We start from the raw sequence: 19,577 nt of genomic DNA, 5'->3' as shown, positions 1-19,577 counted from the left end.
TCCGAGTAACCCCACTTGGGCCCGGGCTGGCCTCGCTGCCAACAAGGAGAGCATTGTCAGGGCCCAGGTAACTAGAAAGCTTTTCCCTGGAGCTGTGGTTGTCTGTCTCCTGCTGTTCCCTAAACTCTTCCGGCAGATTGGAACAGCAGGAAACCTTGGTCACGCTATGTACTTGTGAGTTTTAAATTAACACATGTTATTTACTGCCATGCTATTTGCTGGGGGTGGGAAGGGTTGGAGGGGAGGGGAGATTGGAGTTTAGCAGTGACTTGCTGACTTCGTGAGCCCCTGGCCTGGAGATGGGCCGGCCCAGGTAGCGTTCCTATTTTGGTATTAGAGAAACAGCTTAGCCTCGTGGAAAAAGCGCAGGCGTGGGAGTCGGAGGACCCGGGTTCAAATTCTGACTCCGCCACTCACCTGTCGTGTGACCGTGGGAAAGTCACTTCACTTCTCCGAGCCTCGATTTCCTCATCTGTAAAATGGGGAAGAAACCCCTGTTCTCCGTGCCCCTTTAGACTAAAGACCCCAAGAGGGGGAAGCGGCATGGCGTAGTGGGTAGAGCACAGGCCTGGTCTTGAGTTGTAATCCCGGGTCCGCCGCTTGTCTGCTCCGTGAACCTGGGCAAGTCACTTCACTTTGCTGGGCCTCAATCCTCAATGGGGATAGAGACTGTGAGCCCCACCCGGGACAGGGACTGTGTCTAGCCCAATTTGCTTGTATCCACCCCTGTGCCTGGCACACGGTAAGCGCTTAACAAATATTATTATTATTAGGGACAGGAACCTCATCTAACCTGATAATCTTGTATCTATCTACCCTACTGCCTGCTAATAAGCACCTAATGAATTCCACAATAATTATTATCGTTGCCATGTGAAGGGAAGCTGTCAAAGCCCTGGCGAAATTGACTTTTTCAGGTTAGATACCCACCAGTAAAGGCCAAATTAGAGAAAGAGTCTTGGGCACCTTATCGGTCAACGGTATTTATTGAGCACCTACTGTGTGCAGAGCACTGTGCTGTGCACTTGGGAGATTACGTTAGTAGGTATAATCCCTGCCCCTCAAGGATCTTGTGGCTTGGTGAAGAAGTCAGAACCTAAGGTAATTTAGGATGAAGAAGGGGAAGTGCATTGATATTTGAGGTAGTGTTTAACTCACGTTCTAAGGCCTTATGGATGCTAACGGCTTTATGGAGCCTAGGGAGTAAAGGGCTCCAAGATGTGCTGGGAATTTATTTTAGTGTCTGTCTCCCCCACTAGATCATAAGTTCAGTGAGAGCAGGGATCCTACCTCCGAACTCTTTTGTACTGTCCTAAGCGTTTAGTGCAGGGCTCTGCACAGATGGAGCCGTCAGCAAGTACTGTCGATTGATTAAATGCATCGTTGCAGGGCTAGGCTCCAGGTCGAACCCAGATTAAAGTGTAAGCATCATGAGAGCAGGGACCACGTGGTCTCTGTCCCGCTTCCCAGCGTGTAGAGCATCGTACGGTGCCGGCCATCCCGAGAGAGTTCAACAGACAGGAATCGGATGGGACCGCTGGATCTTTATGGCTTCCAGAAGATATCGTCTTCAAAGGGAATTCATTCGATCCACGTCCTTGTCTGGCTCTCTGAGGTTCCCCTGTTAATACACCTGGCAGCACCCCGGACTTCTCACCCCCAAGCGAAGCCGATGCCCGAATTTGGAAGTTGCTATTAGTCGTGTTTAATCTCCAGAAGACTGTAAGCTCCTCGAGGGCAGGAACCAGGTCTGCCAACTCTATTGCACTCTCCCATGGGCTCAGTACAGTGCTCTGCACGCAGTAGAACACTCGATACATACCGCTGATCAATCGATTGATTCCAGGAATAGTACCAGGACCCTCACCTTCCCGTCTAGTGTTAGTTGAGTCTGTCCCACGGGATCAGTCTGCTCGGCTCGTGAAGCGAGACCCTAGATCGGAGCAGATCTTTCCCGATGGGTTTGATATCCCGGCTGGGGAAGACGGGGAGAAGATGGATAAAGAGAAGGATGGCTCGTTCCGTCCTTTGTCGTGAAATGTGCAGGCAGAAGAAGGCCTGGATTTGGCCTTGGGAATTGCTCTAGGAGCCTGACGCCCGTCGCCTTCATTATTTTCCAGAGATCGATTCTGATTATCCGGAGGTGGGAATCCACACACGCGATTCCCGTGAAAGGGACCGAGTGTCGAGCTAACTCGCCTCTTCTCTGTTGCAGATTGTTTACTAAACGAAGAGAATTTCTCAGTGAGGTGCCCCAAGCACAAGGTAAGACCTCTCCTCCCGCCTCCTCCCCCCCTTGGAATCCCTGCTCCCTCCGGGTCCTAGGCGTCCTGCGGCGGACAGGTTTTAGGGGAGCTGTCTTGTCGGTGGAGAGTCGGGAGTGAGTTTCATTTCCTGCCTGGATGTGGAAGAATAAGTGAGCAGGAGGGGTTGAGTGACCGTGGAGCCGGATCGGAAAGGTCTCCCCTCGTTCGCCGGGGTTCGACGGCGCCGGCTCGAGCCCGGGGGTCAGATCCGGAGAACTGGGGTTCCCGCCTCCCCACGTCCTTTCTCCCGGCCGACCTTGAGACGGGAAGCCGGGGTCCTTGCCGCCGGTAGCGTTCCCCGCGGATGGGCCGGGGGCTCGGGGGACGCCTGGCCGGACCGACCTTCGCCGTTGAGGTTGGGCCCGGGGCCGCCTTGAGTTGGCCGGGGAGAGAGGAGATGGGAAGAGCGGATTTGGAGCGCCGGGAAAGCTCCATCCTTCTCCCACCCCGGCGACCCCCAAGACGGGAGCGCTCGACTTCCGCACCCGGGAGTTCCGGGGGGAGAGGGGGCAGCCGGGGCAGGGAGAGGGACTCACCCGCCGGGTCCTTGGGGGGCAAAGGAGCTGGCCGTGGTGGGGTTAGCTCTCGGAGGAGGGGAGGTCAGATGTCGAGGGGGAAAGGTTTGTCTTCTGGAGCTTGCCTGGGTGTCTTTGGGTGTGTGTGTGTGTGTGTGTGCAGCTGGAAGCAAGAAAATCAGTCACTCGCCCAAACTCCCTGGATCTTGGAGATTGTGGTGTTGAGGAGGGTGGGCGGGGGTTCCCCCGCCCGGGGTCGCGCTGACACCTGGTGGCCCTCGTGCAGCTCCAGAGAGGCTGTTGCTCTAGAAAGCTTGTCAGCGGCCGGGCCCCGGTCAGGTCAACCCGCAGACCACTCCCCGAAGGTCGTGGTCTCTGCCCACTCTCACTCATTCGGTCATATTTATTGAGCGCTCGGACTGCGTGCAGAGCACTGTACCGAGCGCTTGGGAAAGTCCAACAGAAGAGTAAACAGACCCATTTCCTGCCCACAACGGAAACCCCAGGGTCAGGCGGCGTGTCGGGTGGCATCTCGAACTAGCTCCCCTTTCCAGTCGACCCTCGGATTTTTAACCTTGCTTCTTCCCCTGGAAAATCCTGTCGGAAAACCTCCCGCGAAGGTGCGCGCCTCGTCCCGGTACTGACTTTCTCTTCTTTTTCCTCCATTTTCCGTGTGCTCTTCCCTCCGCCCAACCTCTGCCTCCCTCCTCCTGTCCCCCCGCTTCCTGTCGGCTCCCCGCCTGTCAGCCTCTCCTCCCCTGCCCTCTTCCCCCCTTGCAGAACAAGACGGTCAAAGGCAGCCTCAGCACAGAGCAGTCGGAGCGGGGGTGAGGGGGGCAGTGTGCTCGTGGGAATGGAAATAAAAGCAAGCACAGGTGAGTTGGGGGGACCCGGACAGTTTCCCCCCAAGCGGGCGTCTCTCTCTCTCTCTCTGTCTCTCTCCTGGGCAGGGAGAGAGGCCGGGGCCCCGTGAACGGCCACGGAGGATTTGATAGGGGCCCGGGTTTTCCACCTCGCCCCCGGGGAGCCACAGACCTGCTGCTCTCTTCTCCGAACCTTCCCCGTCTGACCTCTGTCCCCTTTTGCTCTGCCTTCTGTCAACCCCCCACTCTTTCCCTCGAACGCACTTCCCCTCAGATATCTTCGTCTCGCAACGTGAGGTCGCGGGACCGTTGTCCCTCGAGCGGGGAGGAGGTGGGGGACACAAGATGGTGGAAGCCGCCTTGCTCACAGACCGGCCGGACCCGTTTTTCCAGCCCGGCAGAGAGCCGGGGGGTCACGGGGGGGTCACCCGGGGTGTCACTTCCCGGGAGGTCCGGCTGGAGCTCCAGGCTTTTGGGGGCCGTCTGACCCTCGGGCAACCCTGAAGGGCACCTCAGCCTGGCGGGGGGCACGGGGAGGAGCCGGCTTCTGGGAGGGAGCGGTCGAGCTTCTCCGATTGCGTGGGCTGCTCCCTCCGGGAGGTCCAAACTCCCCACCCGGGAGAGCGGTTCGTGTCCGTGGCTCTTCCCGCCAGGAAATGAGGGCAGGTTTCCAGGGATCTGCCGTTGGCCCGGGGCCTTTCAGCCCCGCTGAGGAGAGGGCTGGTAGATTGAAACCCTCTACTAGTACACTGAAAAATTCCACTCTTCCTCCAGACCCCGCGGCCACCCGTTTGAGACAAGTTTCTACTAATGCCCATTCCCGGAGCCCCTGTCTATTCCCACTGATTCCTGGCAGAATTTTTTTTACAACTCCCTTCCTTTCTTTAAAGACTTAAGGCTTACTGGGTTAGAGACCTCGTCTTACCCCTCAAACTCTCAGCGGGCGGAGGCGTTATCCACGATGGTGTGTCCTGTGCCCTGAGCTGCCCGAACTTGTTTCTGTGGCAGCTACAACTGTCAGGCGGCTCCTACCCCACCCTCCCCAGCAGTGAGAGCGCTGAGGGGTACGGCGAAATGAGTCGAGAAGTGAATAAAGGAAACACCTTGATAGCAAAAATGTAACCCGTGGAACTCGAACTTGCCCTTGCAGATCGAAAGTCAGGGCAGGAGGCTCCGGCGGGTTCAGAGAAAGGTTACGTGGTTACGTAAATAAAAATGAAGGGCTTTGCCGTCTCCCGGAGCCCGACGGACCTTCGGTGGAGGTGGGCCAGGAAGATCAGTTCGGGGGCTGGGTCACCCGCCTCGCGCTGGGGTCGGGTGTTTTCTCCTCCACAGGTTTTCTAAGTGATCTCCTCGGACGACCGGGGAGTTTTCACCTTCCGGATTAGCGGGCCGGAGGGCAGGCCAGTGGGGAAACGGGCCCGTCGGTCTGTTGAGGTGTGGCCATTTTGCGGTTGCGGAAATGTGAGTTCCCCATGAGACGCATCGGCTGGTATCACGGTGATCGGTCGCGGAAGCGACCCAGGGGCCGGTGGTGATCTTGGACCTGGTAGGGCCAAAGTTCGACCCGCAGCCGGGATCTGGCCCTCTCTCAGGCAACCGCTCCTCACCGGGGCCGGGGCAAGGTCCCAACACCCGCCGTCCCATCCCGCCATTCCGGGAGCAGAGGATCCTGGGAGAGGACATTGACCCGAGGGCACCTGCGGTCTGTGCTCTAAACACCCGCCCTGCTCTCCCCCCCTTCACTTCCAGCCCCCGGGAAAGGTGGGGAGCAACAACCCCTCCCTTCTAGTGGCAGACACTCCCGGGGCCCAAAGAGCCCCGGGGATTCACTCAATTGGGTAAGCAGGGTTTCAGAACCGATTCATTCATTCAGTCGTATTTATTGAGCGCTTACTATGTGCAGAGCACTGTACTGAGCGCTTGGACTGGACAGTTCGGCAACAGGTAGAGACAATCCCTGCCCAATGACGGGCTCAAAGTCTAATCGGGGTGGCAGAGCGAAACAGAACGAAACAAAAACAAGACTACGTTATCAGGATAAATGGAATCAAGGGGATGGACACCTCATTAACAAAATAACAAACTGATCTGCACACATCCCCTTTCGACGCCAAGCAGGACACCTAAGTGGTCAGAGAGTGGGATTTTTTTTTTTTTTAGAACCCAGAGGGTAGAGTTTGGAGGTAGAGAAAATGACGGTGTTGGTGTGTTGGGTGTGTATCTGCCCAGCGCTAGAGCCCAGGCCAGTTGGGAATGGGAAAGCTCAGGGCGGGGTCTGGGTGGCCGGCGACGAGCCCGCCGGCGCCGGGTGCCGAGTGAGAAGGACCAGGCCGGTCCGAGGGGGCAAACAGCGTGGGGGAAGAGCGGGAGTCGAACTGGGGATAGAGAGGGAGTGGGCTGACCTGGCCGGAGTGGAGGGAGCAGGCCCAATGGGAGCCAGAAATGAGCGGAGCAGAGGATCCTCGGAGAGGACGTTGGTCCGGAAACCGAGGCTTGCGGATAACCCTCTCTGAAACACGTTCTCCTTATATATTTAATTAAAATGCCCGGCGCCGTAGCTGAGAGCAACCGGTGTGGGCTAGTGAGAGTGGCCGAGTTGTGGGGCGGCTGCCTCCCAGCCCAGCCGATCACAGCCCAGGCGGAGCTCGCGCCCGGGCTCCCGGCCAGGGGGATTTTTGAGGTCATCGTGCGGCGTGGCCACACCGAGATCAGGGGCTTTCATTTTACCTGACGGCATAAGGCGGCACGGGGGTCACCGAAATCCTCTCCTCGGACATCTTTTTTAAAGGCGGTGTATGTCGTGAAGCGATGATGATGATTTGTGCCACCGGATTGACTTGGGATGTTCACGGCGGGAAGAGCGCCGGGGTCTGGGAGTCTGGAGCCCCAGGTTCTATCGCAGCTGACCTGCCGTGGGACCTTGGACAAGTCGCTTCACCTCTGGCCCTCGGTTTCCTCCTCTTTAAAATGGGGGTGAGAAGCCCGTCCTCCCTCTCGTGGGAGACCTTAAGCCCCCGACAGAGGCTGTGTCCAGTCTGATGATGTCATGCCTGCCCCGGGGCTTAGCACAGTGCTTGGCCCACGGTAAGCACTTGATAAATTGCATCGTCATCCATATCGCGAAGAACGTAATCTGGCCCTTCCCTGATGTCGTATTCTGCTCCAGACAAGGGTTTGGCCATCCATCCTACTCTCCCTTGAAGGGTTTTCACACTGGGCTTGTCACATGTCCCGCTGAGGTGCTCTTAGTCTTTCAAATTGATGATGGAAATCAAGTCAGTTCCCTGAGCCTGCGCATAAATCACTCTTCCCAAATCACCTCCCCACCCAAAGTCTCATTGCCTCCGGGAGGTCGGGCAGGCGTTCTCTCCGCCTTCCCCGGGCAGAAACGGGGACAGAGGCGTTACCCAAGAGAAGGTGGCCCAGCAGGTCACGGAGCAGAGCCCAGAGCCTGAATCCGTGGCTCCCAGCGTCCGGCCCGATGGAGGTGCCCTCGAGCCCCGGAGCCGCTCTGCTTCGATAACACCGTCAAAAAAAACCCACCCTACCCCCGTAAGAAGTTGGCCCTCCGATCCCCACCTTCTCGCCGGCCTCCGGTTCGAGAATATGGATAGTGGGCTCATCTCGGGGTCCAGGCTAGAGCCGAGAGAGTGGAAAAGCCGGTGATCTTCCACCGTTCCGCCTCTCCGGTCACGGGAGGGAACCGTGCACCGTTCTCCAGGTATCTGGGGCATCAGGTGCCCAGGGAGGGAGGCCATAAAGTAAAATCTTTCAGACCTCTTGGGTCCACGGCACTGGAGTCAGAGGTCATGGGTTCTAATCCCGCCTCCACCACCTGTCAGCTGTGTGACTTTGGGCGAGTCACTCAACTTCTCAGTGCCTCAGTTCCCTCATCTGTAAAACGGGGGTGAACACTGTGAGCCTCGTGTGGGACAACCTGACTACCCTGTATCTCCCCCAGCGCTTAGAACAGTGCTCGGCACATAGTGAGCGCTTAACAGATACCAACCTCATTATTATCATTATTACTAAGCGCCGTACTGGAAGGGAACAGTGGAATAATAAAAAGTAGACGCAAACCCCGCCCCAAGGGCCCTACAATCTAGCCGGGAAGAGAGACATTGAAATGAATCCCAAAGAGGGGAAGCAACAGAATGTAAGGAAAGTGCACGAGCGATTGTCGGTGGGGTGAGGACTCAAGCGCAGTGTAAGAGTAGACTTTATTAAGCGCCCACCATTTGCCGAGCCGCACCTCAGTTTAGCGGGAGGATTGTTCCGGAGCATCGGTTTAAACGGACACGCGCACGGTCTTCGAGAGAGGGGGAAGGAGGAGTAGCGGGGAGTGATCTCTGCGCTGGCCACCCGCCAGCAGATCGAAGTGTTTTTAGAAAGCCGGCAGGAGGGTGTGGCCCCGGTTGTATCTCTGGCTCCTTCGTTTGAGGTTTCTCGAATTGCCGGAATCCCTTGGAATTTTTTGCCGTTTTGCCTCGGGGAGATCTCACACCCGATCCCGCCGTTAAACCGTTAAATCCGGACGGGATCCCGGAACCCCTGGCCGGTCGAGCCTCCCGCCGCGTCTCCGGAGGCGCCGACGACGTATTCCGGTGAACCGTGGGAAAGTTGGCGTTTCGGATCGATCGCCCAGGTCGCGGGTAGCGGGAGAGGAGACGTTTATTCCCGGGACGGAGGAGCTTCCCGGCCCGGGCCCTCGCCCTGGCGGCAGGCCTGGGTTCAGCCGAACCCCGTGCCTGACTCCGGCCTTGCCCTGGGCCATCTTTCCTCACGAGAAGGACCTCGCGCCTCGGAGCTCACGTCCCGGCGTGGGTGTGTCCAGGCGGCGGTTGCCCAGTCGCGCTCCAGTGGGCCCTGGGAGCTAACCTGGCTTGACTGCCGTTGCGAGGCCTCTCCAGGGTTTTAGGGGCGTTGGCCGGATGGGCGGGTGGGCACGCGAGTGGTTGGGTGGATGGATGAGTGTGGATGTGGGCGGGAGGCTGAGCGCCCCTTCCCCTCTTCCCTCCCTGACTTCAACCTCTCACTCTCCAGAAGCTCCTTTCCCGCCGCTTGCAAAGATGCCCGTGTCTCTCTCTGGCCTCGAACTCCCTCCCCCTCCGTGTACGACCGCCCGCCACTCTCCCCGTCTCCCCATCTCCTCCGAGAGGCCTTCCCTGACTCAACCCTCTCCCCTCGCACCGCCTACGCCCTGGGGTCTGTGCTCCTTAAGCGCTTTGATTTTCACCCTACTCTGACAGCGCTTAACGCGCACGTCGGTCGGTCCGTAATTCATTGTCTGTCTCCCCTTCTGGCCTGTAGGCAGGGATCTCAGCTACCTACTCCCGTTGCGTTGTTCTCCCCCGAGCATTTAGCGTGGCGCTCAGTAAGTACCGCTGATGGACTGATTGAGCATTTGGAAGGATGAGTCGACGGGTGGGTGGGTGACGGGTGAGGGAGCGGGTGGATCGATGCGTTTGAGGATGGTTAGCGGCATCAAGGGGAGAAACCTCCCCAATTTAGAGGGATTATAGAAAAGCGGCGCGGCTTAGGGGATAGAGCCCGGGCCTGGGAGTCAGAAGGACCTGAGTTCTGATCCCGGCTCCACCCCGTGTCTGCTCTGTGACCTCGGGCCGGCCACTTCCCCGGGCCTCATCTGTAAAACGGGGATAAGAGCGTGAGCCCCCTGTGGGACAGGGACCGTGTCCAACCCGATGAACTCGTATCTACCCCAGCGCTTAGAACATGCTAAGCGCTCAACGGGCACCGTCGTCGTCATCACGATTATTCACGTCTACGTTCCGGTGTCTCCCCCCCAGCCCCCCACCTCGGTCCATCCGGTCCGGCTTCGCCAGCACGGGAAAACGCCCGACGTTAGCAGTGATTGGGTCTCCCCGCCCCGGTGTGGCTCGAGCGCCCCGGGGGTTGCGACCGACGGTCACCGGCTGCCGCCCGGCCGGGTCCTCACGTGGCCGTCTCCTCTCTGTCTTGCAGGTTAGGCTGTTGAGATAAGAAGGTGGTGGACGCTCGTGACTGAATGGAATCTCTGTCCCACTGTGTGCAGCCACGACCCTCCCACCCCCACCCCTGATGTGCCTGCCCATGCCAGCACTTCCTTCATAAATTCTTTCATCACACTTGACTGGTGACATCACAGGAAATGCCCGAGGAGGCGGAATGGCTGTTTCCATGGACACAATCTCCATAGTGACAATGTTTGGGGGGGGTGGGGGGGGCGGGAGGGCGGGGGAGGGAAGGGAGGAAGGGCATTGGGGGGGGATTAAAAGGGAGGGATAAAAAAATATATATATATAAATCTATTTTTAGTCTGGAAAGACTTTGTTTAAATGAAAGGTGCGCTATCCCTTTTTATCCATTGATTCTATTTTAAAAATGACCAGAACTCCAAATTTGTTCCAACTGCAGTGGAATCGAAATGTGAAGTCAAACCGAGGCTCCTGAAAGAGCTCTGATTTCGTTAGGAACGGCGACACGTGGGGCGATCGCCGGGCTGGTCCCCCACCAATTTCTGTAACACTACACCCAAGATTTAAAAGAGAAAAAGCAAAAGACCGGGAACCAGACCCATCGAAACCGTTGTTTCATGATGAATTTGTCTCGAGAGAGAGTGTGTGCGCGCGTGTGTGGGAGCGTGTGCGCGCGTGTGAGTGTGTGTGTGTGGCGGGGGGGAGGGAGGGGGGTTGTTTGGGATGGGGGAGGGAGGGCTCAGGCTTCCAAGCGTGGGGGATGATGTTTAAACAACAACAAAAAAAAAATAAATTTTTTTTTTCATTTCAAGGAACACTATTTATTTATTATTATTTTGAGGATTTTGTTTTTGTAAAGGTGACGGGGGAAAGCTTCCCCGAAAGAACAGCAATCTCTTAGGTCGCAAGACTGGTGAGAGCCGAGGAGAGCTGCTGAGATTTGAGTTTTGCCTGCGGGCGTGGAGTCCTCCGACACCCCCGTGTGCGTCCTCACGGCCAGATGCTGCCCGAGTGAGAGGGGCCTGAGTCCCGGAGGGGGGAAAACCCACCCTCTTCTTCCCCCCTCGACTCCTCAGGCCACTGAAGCTCGTCTGTCCCGGGTCCCCGGGAGCCGTTCCGCTCTCCGGAATCACCGGGGCGGGACCGGGAAGAGATGGAGAGAGGGGTTTGGGTCGGCGGAGACGAGGCGGGGGCAAAGCCGACGGAGAAATCCCAGCCGACCCTCGTGTTCTTCTTTTTCTTTCGTTTTTATAAAGGTAGGGGGAACGTCAGCGTGGACTCTCTATGTCGTTTTTGTTTTGTAAATCGTATGATTTTTCAACATCTGAGTTTTAAAAAAAGAGGGGGAAAAAAAGCTACAAAAAAAGACCGATTCTTGTTAAGGCCTTAAGAGGGGGTTAGTGCATCTTTCAGGGGTCACTCTGCCATGGGAATAAGATAGCTGTTTCACAAACAGTTTTATAAAAAAAAAAGACAAACGACTTTAAAAAAGGCAAAAAAAAAAAAAAAGAAAACCTAATAAACTTCATTTTAACCTTGTTTCTTTTTGTTTTTCTCGACCGTCCAGCGCGTCTCCCGGACCGCCCCGCTCCCGGCTCCCGCTCGACCTGCCTCCCTCCGTCCCGGCCCCTCTCCCGCCTCGTCGGTTCTGCGGCGTCCCGAGAGTCCAACTCCCCTCCTTAGCGTTTGCCGGGGGGGACGGTCGGTTCCGACTCCAGGTGCGATGGGCTGAGCCCCCGCCCTTCCCCCCACCTCGCCTTCCCTGAGGGGGCCGTTGGCTTGTTCAGACTCCAGGAGCCCTCCCCTCCTCGTTATCTTTAAAGGTTACGGGAACACGATAGATTCGGAGATTTATTTAATTTTTTGGAGAGCAGACCTATGGGAAGGCACATCGTGGAATGGAAACAAGCCAGTTATAATTGAATCCTGACTGGCGTTCATCTTTTTTTAACCCAAAAAAATGGCAAGAGGCTCTTTTTTAAGGATCCGACGTCGGCTCCTCTAAGAGTCTCCTCATAACTCGGGTGCGAGAGAGGGAGGTGATCTGTTTCAACGCCGGAGTCAGGGAATAATGGTACCGGCCGCGATGTCTGTTAAGCGCCTATTATGTGCCGAGCCCTGTTTGAAGCAGCGTGGCTCAGTGGAAAGGGCCCCGGGCCGGGGAGTCGGAGATCGTGGGTTCAAATCCCAGCTCAGCCGCTTGTCAGCTGTGTGACTTTGGGCAACTCACTTCACTTCTCCGTGCCTCACTTTCCTCATCTGGAAAATGGGGATGAAGACTGTCAGCCCCACGTGGGACAACCTGATCACCTTGTATCCTCCCCAGCGCTTAGAACAGAGCTTGGCACCTAGTAAGCACTTAACAAATGCCAACATTATCATTATTACTAAGCCCTGGGGTAAATACAAGAGTAGGCAGATTGGCCAGAGTGCCCGGCCCACGTGGGCTTCACAGACTAAATGAGAGAACGGGCATTTAATCCCCATTTTACAGGCGAGGGAACTGAGGCACAGCAAAAAGGGGCTGATTTGCCCTTGGTCACACAACAGGTGAAGGAGCGAAGCCGGGTTTAGAACCCCTGACTCCCCGGCCTACTCTCTTTTCCTCCCGGCTACACTGCTTCTTTGGAGTCTTTGATGGTGACCGAGCTAAACGAGGGGAATTTTTTTTTATGGTATGGGGGTGTGGAGTTGTCTTTTAATGATATTTTTAAGCTCTTACTATGCACCAGACACTCCTAAGTGCTGGGGTAGAGGCAAGCTAATCAAGTTGGACACAGCCCTGTCCCCCCGGGACTCAGTCTTAATCCCCATTTTACAGATGAGGTAACCGAGGCACAGAAGACTGCCCCAGATCACACAGCAGACAAGAGGCAGAAGCGAGATGAGGACCCAGATCCTTCTGACTGTTAGGCCCGAGCTCTACCCATCAAGCCGCGCTAATGATACTATTACTGCGAAACCACGAGTGACATGTATTGAGTGCTTACTGTGCGCGAAACACCGTACTAAGCATTTGGGGAGCTGTGCTTGGAGATGTCCTGAAATTTCGGCGTGCTGAATTACAACCCGGGAGTAATTAATAATGTTGGTATTTGTTAAGCGCTTACTCTGTGCAGAGCACCGTGCTCAGCGCTGGGGGAGATACAGGACGATCAGGTTGTCCAACGTTGAGGTTCACAGTCTTAATCCCCATTTTACAGATGAGGTAACCGAGTAAACTCCTACAGCTTTCGGCTGAAAAGCACGTGGTCATTTCTCCACCTTTAAAGGTCTCGGTAACGGCGGGGAGATACGGCGTTCTCTCCCACTGGCCTCTTAAAAATCGGCTAGGTGCAGGCCTGTGCTCTTTCCACTAGACCCCACTGCCTTTCCGTGCAATTTTAATCTCACAGCTGGGAGATCTTAAATCTGTCACCCTTCAAAAGATTGGAAGAGAAACTGTCGGCGGGGCCGCCCCCTCGGGCTGGTGCCCAGAGCCAGCCACTTCCATTTCTTAACAATAATAATAATGATAGTAGTAGTATTAAGTGCTTACTGTGCGCCGGGCACTGTACCGAACACCGGCCTGGATATAAGCGAAGCCGGTCGGACGCAGCCCCCGTCCCACGTGGGACTCCCAGTCTCAATCCCCATTTTACAGATGAGGTAACCGAGGCCCAGAGCAGGGAAGGGACTCGCCCGAGGTCACACGGCAGACAAGTGGCGGAACCGGGATCGGAACCCAGGTCCTCTGACTCCCAAACCCGCGCTTCTTCCAGTAGGCCGCGATACTTCCCACCGGGAGCCGGCCCCAAATCCTTCCCGGGCCCGCCGCCCCGCCTCTGCCTTTGAAGCCTCGCCTTTAAATTACGATGACGATCATTTAAATCACGAGTACTAGTATTATTATTTAAAGCTTCCCCGGTCCCCTCACGACGACGTGGATCCGCGGCAGGCCCAGATGCCGTCTAGATTAACTCCCGGACTTCAGCGGCTCAGACCGCCTTCGGCAGCCTGGCGCGGGTTTTCCCGGGGCCCATGTGCTGAATGTATTTTTAGGTCCCGTGTCCCACACGGTCGGGCCCGAGGGGCCCGAGCTGCACGACGAGTTTCCTACTAACCCGGGCCACCGCTGCTGGTCTGAGACAGCGAGCCGGGAGGCGGAGGGAGGGAATCCGTTGGGCTGGGCCGCGTCGCGCCTTGCAGCCGTGAGCCGGGAATGATGCGTTCCCGGGGACGGCCGCTAAGCCCCGGGGTAGATACCAGGTAGTCGGGTTGGACGCGGTCCCCGTCCCACGTCGGGCTCACGCTCTTCATCCCCATTTTCCGGATGAGGTAACTGAGGCCCGGGGAAGTGAAGTGACCGGCCCAAGGTCACACAGGAGACACGTGGCAGCGCCGGGATTGGAACCCGTGGCTTCCGTGCCCGTGTTCTGTCCGCTCCGCCCCGCTGTGTGGTTGAAGCACTTCCCCTCCCGAGGAGGTTTAGCGGGGCGTGCTAATGGAAAAAGCACAGGCCTGGGCATCGGAGGGCCTGGGTTCTAATCCCGACTCTGCCACGTGTCTGCTGCGTGACCTTGGGCGAGTCACTTCTCCGGATCTCAGTTACCTCAAGGAGAAAATCGGGATTAAGAGCGGGAGCCCCACGTGGGACAGGGACCGCGTCCCACCCGATCAACTTGTATCTACCCCGGTGCACGGAACAGTTCCTGGCACATTAGTAAGTGCTTGATGAATATCACGATCATTATTAATTGCAGGCCGTCGGGAATGAGCTGAGACAGACCCCCCTCGGGACAGCTCTGGCTTTGCCCTCAAGTCAGGGTTCCCGTGCATGGCCGGCAAGCCTCAGCACCTCAAACGGCCCAGAATAGCCCGGCCGTGGGGTGCGGTTTGGGGGACAAGGGCATTTCGGTCTCACCTCTGAGCTCAGCCATGAGGGGGCCTTCGTAGACCGACCGAGCGATGGATGGCTCAGGGGGTTAAGCGCTTTATTAGCGTCTCTCGACCCCGGCACTTACACAGTGCTTGACGCGTAGTAAGCGCTTAACACGGACCCCAGGCAGTATGGCCTAGTAGATGGAGCACCGGCGTGGGAATCAGAAGGACCTGGTTTCTACTACCAGCTCTTCCACTCGTCTGCTGGGTGACCTCGGGCAAATCACTTCACTTCTCGGTGCCTCGGTCTCCTCATCTGCAAAATGGGGATTAAGAGTGGGGGCCCTCCGTAGGACGGGGAGCGCGTCCAACCCGATTAGCTCGTATCTACCCCAAGGCTTAGGACGGTGCCCGGCACATTGCAAGTGCTTAACGAAAACCACAGAAAAAAAGGCGGGGTGAGCGGTGGATGGGGAGGGAGTTCCAGGCAGGAGGGAGGGCAAAGGGTCAATGGAGAGAGAGCCCGAAAGGGCCCCGAAATCGGCCTTCATCTGGCCTCGTGCTTACTACTAATAATAATGATGATAGTGGTGGTATTTGTTAAGCACTTACTATGTGCCAGTCAGTGTACTAAGCGCTGGAGTGGAGACAGGCAATTCGGGTTGGACGCGGTCCCTGTCCCACGTGGGGCTCACGGTCTCAATCCCCGTTTTACAAATGAGGTCACTGAGGCCCAGAGGAGCAAAATGGCTTGCCCGAGGTCACCCAGCAGACAAGTGGCAGAGCCGGGATTAGAACCCATAACCCTCTGACTCCCGGGTCTGTGCTCTGTCCTCCTGGCAGCTTCTGGGGCCCTGGCTCCCTCCGAGAGCGGGGACTGCCGGCGGGACTTCCCGCTTCCGGGGTCCTCGGGCTGATGGTGATGATGATGGCGTTTGTTAAGCGCTTACTATGTGCAAAGCACTGTTCTAAGCGCTGGAGAGGATACAAGGTGACAGGTTGTCCCACATGGAGACCCAGAGGGCCCCCCAAGGACCAGTTCAGCCCCGAGTCATTCATTCATTCAGTCATTCGATCCTATTTATCGAGTGCTTACTGTGTGCAGATCACTCTACTAAGCGCTCGGGAGAGTACAGTAGAACAAAAAATAGTCCCATCCCCTGTCATTCGATCCTATTTATCGAGTGCTTACTGTGTGCAGATCACTCTACTAAGCGCTCGGGAGAGTACAGTAGAACAAAAAATAGTCCCATCCCCTGCCCACAATGAGCTTACAGTCTACAGGGGGGAGTCAGATAGTAATATTTTTTTAAACGACAGATATGTACAGAAGCGGTGTGGGGCCGGGACGGAGGATGAATAAAGGGAGCAAGTCAGGGCGACGTAGAAGGTAAAGGGAGAAGAGGAAAGGGCGGCGCTCAATCAGGGCAGGCCTCCTGGAGGAGATGGGCCTTCAGTAAGGCTTTTGCCATCTGGGCATTGGGAAAGGATGCCGTGAAGTGGTGGAGCCGCCATCTTCCGCCCGCTTCCTCCCCACAGTCCCGTCCGCCCTCCCGCCGCCTTCTCTGCGGGGCCTCGTCTCCCAGCGGGGCTGATCCCCTGAAGTAATAATAATAATAATAATAATAATAATAATGTTGGTATCTGTTAAGCGCTTACTATGTGCAGAGCACTGTTCTAAGCGCTGGGGTAGATACAGGGTAATCGGGTTGTCCCAGGTGGGGCTCCCAGTTTTAATCCCCATTTTCCAGATGAGGTCACTGAGGCCCAGAGAAGTGAAGCGACTGGCCCAAAGTCACGCAGCTGGCAAGCGGCGGAGCGGGGATTAGAACCCGTGACCTCTGACTCCCAAGCGCGAGCTCTTTCCACTGAGCCCCGCTGCTTCTCTAAATGGGACTTTAGAGTTTCGAGCCCCTTATGGGACAGGGATTGTGGCCAACCTACATCACCCCCAGCGCCTAATACAGTGCCTGCCACAGAGTAAGCACTTTGCGACAACAACAAAAAAAGAGCCCCGAGTTCAGGCCCGTGGGCTCGGGTTAGTCAAGGGCGGCTCCCAGGGGACGACGAGGTCAGAAGCCGGGCTCTCCGGGGCAGAGACCATTAGCCGCGCTGGCCCCACGAGCTCCCTTACTATCGCGGCCTAATTACGCCGGGCCCTCATTAAACCACCCTGGATCCCACGATTAAGTCATTAGAGCTGTCTTGGTTGCTAGTTATGCTCATTAAATAATTTGAGTCGCTAGCTCCTCCTAATTGGTTATTATGAGCTCCGGTTTTTAGTGATTTTTTTTTTCCCCCGGACCACTGGCATCTACCCACAGAGCGGGCGCTGGGTCATTTTGGAGACGGCGTTGATTAAAGGTTACGTCCCCCTCTCTTCCTCTCCGCATTTATCACTGCCAGCCTCCTCGGACACCTCTACCTTCCCATCTCCTGCGCTCCCTCCCCCTCCGACCCTTCCCTCTTCCTCATTTTCTTCCCTTTCTCTTTGCTTCCCAGGCTCTCTCTCCCTCATTAAGGAAATTCTCCAGAGCTGCCAGTAACCGGAGACTGTTGCTCAGAAGCAAAGCCAAATCAATCAAGTGGTATTTATAGAGCGCTTTCTGTGCTCTGTGCTAAGCACTCGGGAGAGTACGACAGTTACCGTACACCCTCCCGGCGCGCGAGGAGTTTGCGATCGAGCCGGGGAGACGGACTGTAAAATAAATGACGGGGAGGGGAAAACCACTGAGTTGAAAGATGTACACAGAAAGACTGGGGTCGGAGGATAATAATAATGTCGGTATTTGTTAAGCGCTTACTATGTGCAGAGCACTGTTCTAAGCGCTGGGGGAGATACGGGGTCATCAGGTTGTCCCACGTGAGGCTCACAGTCAATCCCCATTTTACAGATGAGGGAACTGAGGCACAGAGAAGTGAAGTGACTCGCCCCCAGTCACACAGCTGACAAGTGGCAGAGCCGGGATTCGAATCCATGACCTCTGACTCCCAAGCCCGGGCTCTTTCCACCGAGCCACGCTGCGTGCCTGGCTCCTTGGGGTTGAGGAGTCAAGAGCATAATGGACATGGTTGTTGGAGCGAATGAGGTCAGTCGGATCAGTCGATCGACTATTTACTGAGCGCTTACTGTGTGCAGAGCACTGTACTACGTGCCTGGGAGCGTAGGACACAACAGTACAACAGATATTCCCTGCCCACAACGAGCTTACAGTTTAGAGGGCTTAGAGTCCAGAGGGAGTCTACAGGCTAGAGAGGGATGAGAGATTATCAGTTAATCAGTTACAATTATCGACCACTCACTGTGTGCAGAGCCCTGTACCGAGCGTTTGGGAGAGTGCGGTACAAGAGAGCCGGCAGGTGCGATCCCTGCCCACAAGGACTTACGGATTAGAAAGGGAAGGCTTCCTGGAGGAGACGTGATTTTAGCGGGACTAAAAACCCCAAAGTCAGGGCGGTTTAAAGGACAGATGGCCTCCGAAGCCACCCGGGGATCCTGAGCCACCAGAGCTGTGTCTCGGTGCTCCGCACACAGTGAGCGCTTAATAAATACGATTGAATTGAATCGAATATGTCCACTCTGCGGGACTTGGGGACCCTCCCTGGCATCCTCCTCCACCCGTCTCCCACGCCAGCCCCCCGTGGGAATGTCGAGGCTCTTGGAAGACACGTGCATGTGCACACGTGCGCACACACAAGCACGTGCCGGCAACAGCTCCCCGGTGCAGTGGCTGGAAGGAGGCGCTCGAGACCGAGAGCCCCCCTCCCCGACCGAGGCCGGCCTCCTCCGGCCCAGACCAGTTGGTCCTGCGGTCCGGGATGCCGGGCGGCGCACCCCGTGGGGTCGGGCCCGGTGGTCCGCAGCTAGGAGAGGGCCCGTCCGCCTTCTTTCCCAGAGCCCCCTTTCTTGCGGTCTCTATAGCAACAAGACTTAAAGTCTGATGGAGGAGGAGGAGGAGGAGGAGGAGGAGAAGGAGGCGGGCAGGACTACAAGGAGTCAATAAGGAGCACTGGATTCCAAGATGAGCAAGGCCCCGCCTGGGGACGGGGTCGCAGCCCTCCCGGGCACGGGGGCCGCTGGGACTGGCCGGGGGAGAGAGCGTCCACCAGGGCCGGCGGACGGTTTCAGAGCAGGACCAGCAGCAGGACCACCCCCCCCTCCCGATCCAGAAACGTCTTGTCCCGGGCCGGCCCTGCGTCCGTCCCCTAGGTCCTCACCCCAGCTCCTGCAGCCGGACTCCTGGGTTCTCCCGGGACGGTGGCTCCGTTTTCAGACCGGAGCCCGTCGTCGGGCGGGGATCGTCTATCTGTTGCCGAACCGTACATCCCAAGAGCTTAGTACAGTGCCGTGCTCACAGTAAGCGCTCAGTAAATACGAGTGAATGACTCCGTTCCTCTCCGAGGCTCGGGCTGCCGGCCGGGACCCAGTTTGCACAGCCGTCGGCGGCCGGCCGGCCCGGATGCCACGTGCCTCGAAGGCTCTGCCGAGTCCACTCTGGTTTTGAAAATCATCCCGCCGGGGTCCTCGTTGGGCCCAGAGGTGTGGAGGGCTTCCCGAAGCCCTCGTCCCCGTTCGCCGGGGGAAGGGGGGCTGCGACCTTCTGACGTCTTCCCGCAGAAAACCCAGAGCATCCCGATGCGGGGGAGGCGGGACCGACAGGGTCATCCTGAGCTCCGTCCGGCGGTTCCGGGGTTTGCCACGCTGAAGCTGCCACTGCGATCGCAGAGGGCGGGACGGGCAGGGCGGGCCGACCACCCGGTGGTCGGGCACGGGGCCGAGGGCTGAACGACGGCGCCAGGCGATCGATCCATCGATGTCATTTCATTCATTCAGCCCTACCTATTGAGTGCTTACTGCGCGCCGGGCACCGGGATAGAGCTTGAAGGGAGCACAACACGTCAGAGCTGGCGGACACGTTCCCTGCCCACGGCGAGCTGGCCGTCTAGATGGGGGCGCGTTCTCGAGGCAGGGGCCCCCCACGAAGATCTGCCTACCGCTTGGGGCTGCTGCTCCGGCACCCCCCAGGAAGCCGGGGGGAGGGGGCTGGCCTCGGA

General features: G+C 57.1%; 1 protein-coding gene and 1 long non-coding RNA gene across 3 annotated transcripts in view; both read left to right on the top strand.

The window, feature by feature from the left end:
- The window catches only part of TCF20 (transcription factor 20), a 203,313-nt gene extending 193,412 nt beyond the window's left edge, over positions 1–9,901 (top strand). Inside the window, exons 5-7 of one of the 2 annotated variants that reach the window (XM_029079140.2) lie at positions 2,216–2,265; positions 3,569–3,696; positions 9,670–9,901. In XM_029079140.2, coding sequence (XP_028934973.1) covers positions 2,216–2,265; positions 3,569–3,652 — 134 coding nt within the window. In that variant the 3' untranslated portion in view covers positions 3,653–3,696; positions 9,670–9,901. The remainder of the gene's footprint in view (positions 1–2,215; positions 2,266–3,568; positions 3,697–9,669) is intronic. The other variant, XM_029079142.2, reaches the window with a different exon arrangement.
- A 496-nt stretch (positions 9,902–10,397) lies between these two features.
- LOC120638807 lies at positions 10,398–12,523 on the top strand. The gene is made up of 3 exons (XR_005660769.1): positions 10,398–10,918; positions 11,230–11,380; positions 12,484–12,523. It is a non-coding gene; the product is annotated as an uncharacterized LOC120638807 (long non-coding RNA).
- Positions 12,524–19,577: the final 7,054 nt, after the last annotated feature.

Source organism: Ornithorhynchus anatinus, chromosome 14 (assembly GCF_004115215.2).
Source record: "Ornithorhynchus anatinus isolate Pmale09 chromosome 14, mOrnAna1.pri.v4, whole genome shotgun sequence".
In the NCBI taxonomy this organism is placed as follows: Eukaryota; Metazoa; Chordata; class Mammalia; order Monotremata; family Ornithorhynchidae; genus Ornithorhynchus; species Ornithorhynchus anatinus.
The sequence above is the reverse complement of the archived record's forward strand: the minus strand, read 5'-3'. Positions and strand labels throughout refer to the sequence as shown.